This window comes from Castanea sativa, chromosome 4 (assembly GCF_040712315.1).
Source record: "Castanea sativa cultivar Marrone di Chiusa Pesio chromosome 4, ASM4071231v1".
Taxonomy (NCBI): domain Eukaryota; kingdom Viridiplantae; phylum Streptophyta; class Magnoliopsida; order Fagales; family Fagaceae; genus Castanea; species Castanea sativa.
The window spans coordinates 17,725,008-17,728,116 of NC_134016.1; the positions used below are offsets into that span (position 1 = coordinate 17,725,008).

Sequence of the window (3,109 nt, forward strand, 5' to 3'; positions counted from 1 at the left end):
GAAATACAAATAAGGGAGATTGATGAGGCAGTAATAACATATGGGAATAACTCAAAATTAAAGGAAATACCAACTATATCAATGAATGCACAGACCCACCTCCCAGCTCAGCAATCCGTTTCAGATGAGAAGGAAAGAACACGACAGTTTGGAAGTAGGGCAACACGGGGGGAAAATAATTAACACAGCCACCACCGAAGGAAAAAAAAAATAGCCTAGGGGTCAAGGGGAGGGCAGCGGATAGGTTGGAAGTGGAAAAAAAATTGTGGGAAGCAAAAAGGGGAGTTTCATCTAGAGTTACCAAGTAAACATAGGCGGGTTTCTAAAGATGAGAGTGAGTCTTTATTCAATGGTGGAGGTTAAGAATTAGCCCCACCAATCACAATGAGTTCCTTAATATGGAACTGTCATGGGCTTGGGAACCCATGTACAAGGAACGAGCTTGTTGAAATTGTGCGGGCAAAAGATCCCTCTGTCATGTTCTTAGCCGCAACATGGGCAGATGAAGCAAGGCTAAAAGATGTGAAAAGGAAAATTCAATTTGAAAATTTGTTTGTATCACCAAAAACTAATAGAGGAGGCGGGTTAGATATGTTGCGGAGGGGGTCAATTGATCTTTCAGTGGAGGGTTTTGATAAGAACCACATCGATACCATCCTCAATAAAAACAAAGAAAATGAGTGGCGATTCACCGGTTTCTATGGTGAACCTGACACACAGAAGCGAATTGAATCTTGGGACCTACTTAGAAGTTTAAACCATAAATTCAGAGTGCCATGGTTATGTGCGGGGGATTTTAATGAGTTGGTTCGAAGTGAAGAAAAATTGGGTGGAAACAGAAGAAGTCATAACCAGATGCAACTCTTCCAGGATGCAATTAATGCATGTGGTTTTATTGATCTTGGGTATTCATGCTCTAAATTCACATAGAGCAAACACTACAATAATGGTTACTCGATATGGGAGAGGCTAGATAGAGCTCTATGCACATCAGAGTGGCTCACTCAATTTGCTGGTATAAAGGTCAGCCACCTTACATGCACTACAGCAGATCATTCTCCTCTCTTGATCACTCTAAGTCATATACCACCCCCTCCCATGTCAAGGCCTTTCCAACTTGAAGAAATGTGGTTGTCAGATAAAGGTATGGACGGGTAGTTGAAGCAGTATGGAGAAATACTTTCTCCAATGAGGCCGAAACTCATGTGATGAAAAAAACTGTAAAGTGTGGAACTAAACTCACCCAAATGAGCCGGAAAAACTTTGGACATGTTAGAAGGGAACTTGTGGAGAAAAGAAAATGGTTGGCTAAGGCAGAATTGGAGGCAAGGCAGATTGGCATTAATTTTCGGGTTAGAGAGCTGAAATTGGAGATAAATGAGTTATTGGTCAAGGAAACTAAAATGTGGAGGCAGTGCGCAAAATCATTCTGGTTGGTGGAGGGAGATATAAACTCAAAATATTTCCATAACCGGGCTACCCAAAGGTATCGACGAAACTGGATTTTGGGAATACAAAACTCTTTAGGGGGATGGGTTAATCACCCTAATGAAATTGCCGAATCTTTCACTAAATTTTATCAACAATTTTTTGCCTCTTCAAATCCAATCTTGGCAGATACAGCCTTGAATCACATGGAAAGGGTGGTTACCGATGATATGAATGCAATGCTGTCACAAGAGTTCATGGAATGGGAGGTAGAAGCAGCACTCAAACAAATGGCTCCTCTAAAAGCTCCTAGCCCCGATGGTATGCTTCCTCTTTTTTATCAAATTTATTGGATTCTTATAGGTGATCATGTCTCTAAAACAATACTGTCCTTGTTAAATTCTGCCACTATATCCCACCCCCTAAATCACACCTTTATAACTCTAATCCCAAACATAAATAACCTTGTTGCAGTCTCTGATTACCGTCCTATTAGCCTTTGCAACGTTCTTTACAAAAAATTGTCAAAGGTACTTGCCAATAGGTTAAAAAAAATTCTACCATCCATTATAACTGAACACCAAAGTGCTTTCACTAAACACTACTTGATTTTGGATAATATTCTCGTTGCTTTTGAAACTTTGCAAAGGATGAATATCCATAAATCTAGCAAATCAGGTTATATGGCGGTAAAATTGGATATGAGTAAGGCCTATGATAGAGTGGAGTGGATTTTTTTGGAGGAAGTGATGAGAAAGATGGACTTTAATGAACAATGGATTGCTCTTATGATGGCTTGTGTCAAAATAGTTTCATATTTGATGCTAGTAAATGGGGAACCAAAGGGATTGATTCATCCTTCAAGGGGAATTCGCCAAGGCGACCCCTTATCCCCCTTTCTATTTTTATTATGCACGGAAAGACTCAATAGTCTTATATTGAAGGCAGAAAATGAAAGCTCTATCCACGGATTTGCCTTAAGCAAAAGAGGTCCAAAACTAATCCATCTGCTCTTTACGGATGATATCTTATTATTTTGCAGGTCTAGCAGAAATGAATGCCAAAAAGTGTTGGACATTTTGGCTTCCTATGAAAGTTTGTCGGGGCAAAAAATAAATTGACGCAAAACTTCCATCTTTTTCAGTAAATCCACCACCGAGGCCATGAGGATAGAAATGAAGGAAGATTTGGGGGTTCCTGAAATTCTGCATTACGACAAATATTTGGGCTTACCCTCACTAGTTGGGAGACACAAAAAGGCGAGTTTTGACTATATTAAAGGGAGGGTTTGGAGAAAGCTACAAGGTTGGGAAGAAAAATTGCTTTCACAAGCAGGGAGAGAATATATAATGTGTTGCTTCAAGCTCCCAATTGGCCTTTGTAATGAAATTGAAAAGCTTATCCGCAATTTTTGGTAGGGACAAAGAGGAGATCATAGGAAAATTCAATGGGTCAAATGGAAGGATATGTGTGAACCAAAATTCAAAGGTGGTATGGGCTTCAAGGAACTAGCTTTGTTCAATGATGCTCTCTTAGCAAAGCAAACTTGGAGGCTGCTACATAACCAAAACTCATTGTTTTATAAAGTGTTTTAATCAAAGTTCTTCCCAAATTGTTCAATTTTAGAAGCCAAGGAAGGACACGGAGGTTCATTCGCTTGGAAGAGTATATTGAAACGAAG

The 3,109-nt window shown here is 39.7% G+C and overlaps 1 protein-coding gene across 1 annotated transcript; it reads left to right on the plus strand.

Moving 5' to 3' along the window:
- The first annotated feature begins 384 nt into the window (after nt 1-384).
- LOC142632542 (uncharacterized) lies at nt 385-930 on the plus strand. Its single transcript, XM_075806924.1, has one exon. It carries the CDS (start codon nt 385-387, stop codon nt 928-930), a length of 546 nt encoding a protein of 181 aa, XP_075663039.1.
- Nucleotides 931-3,109: the final 2,179 nt, after the last annotated feature.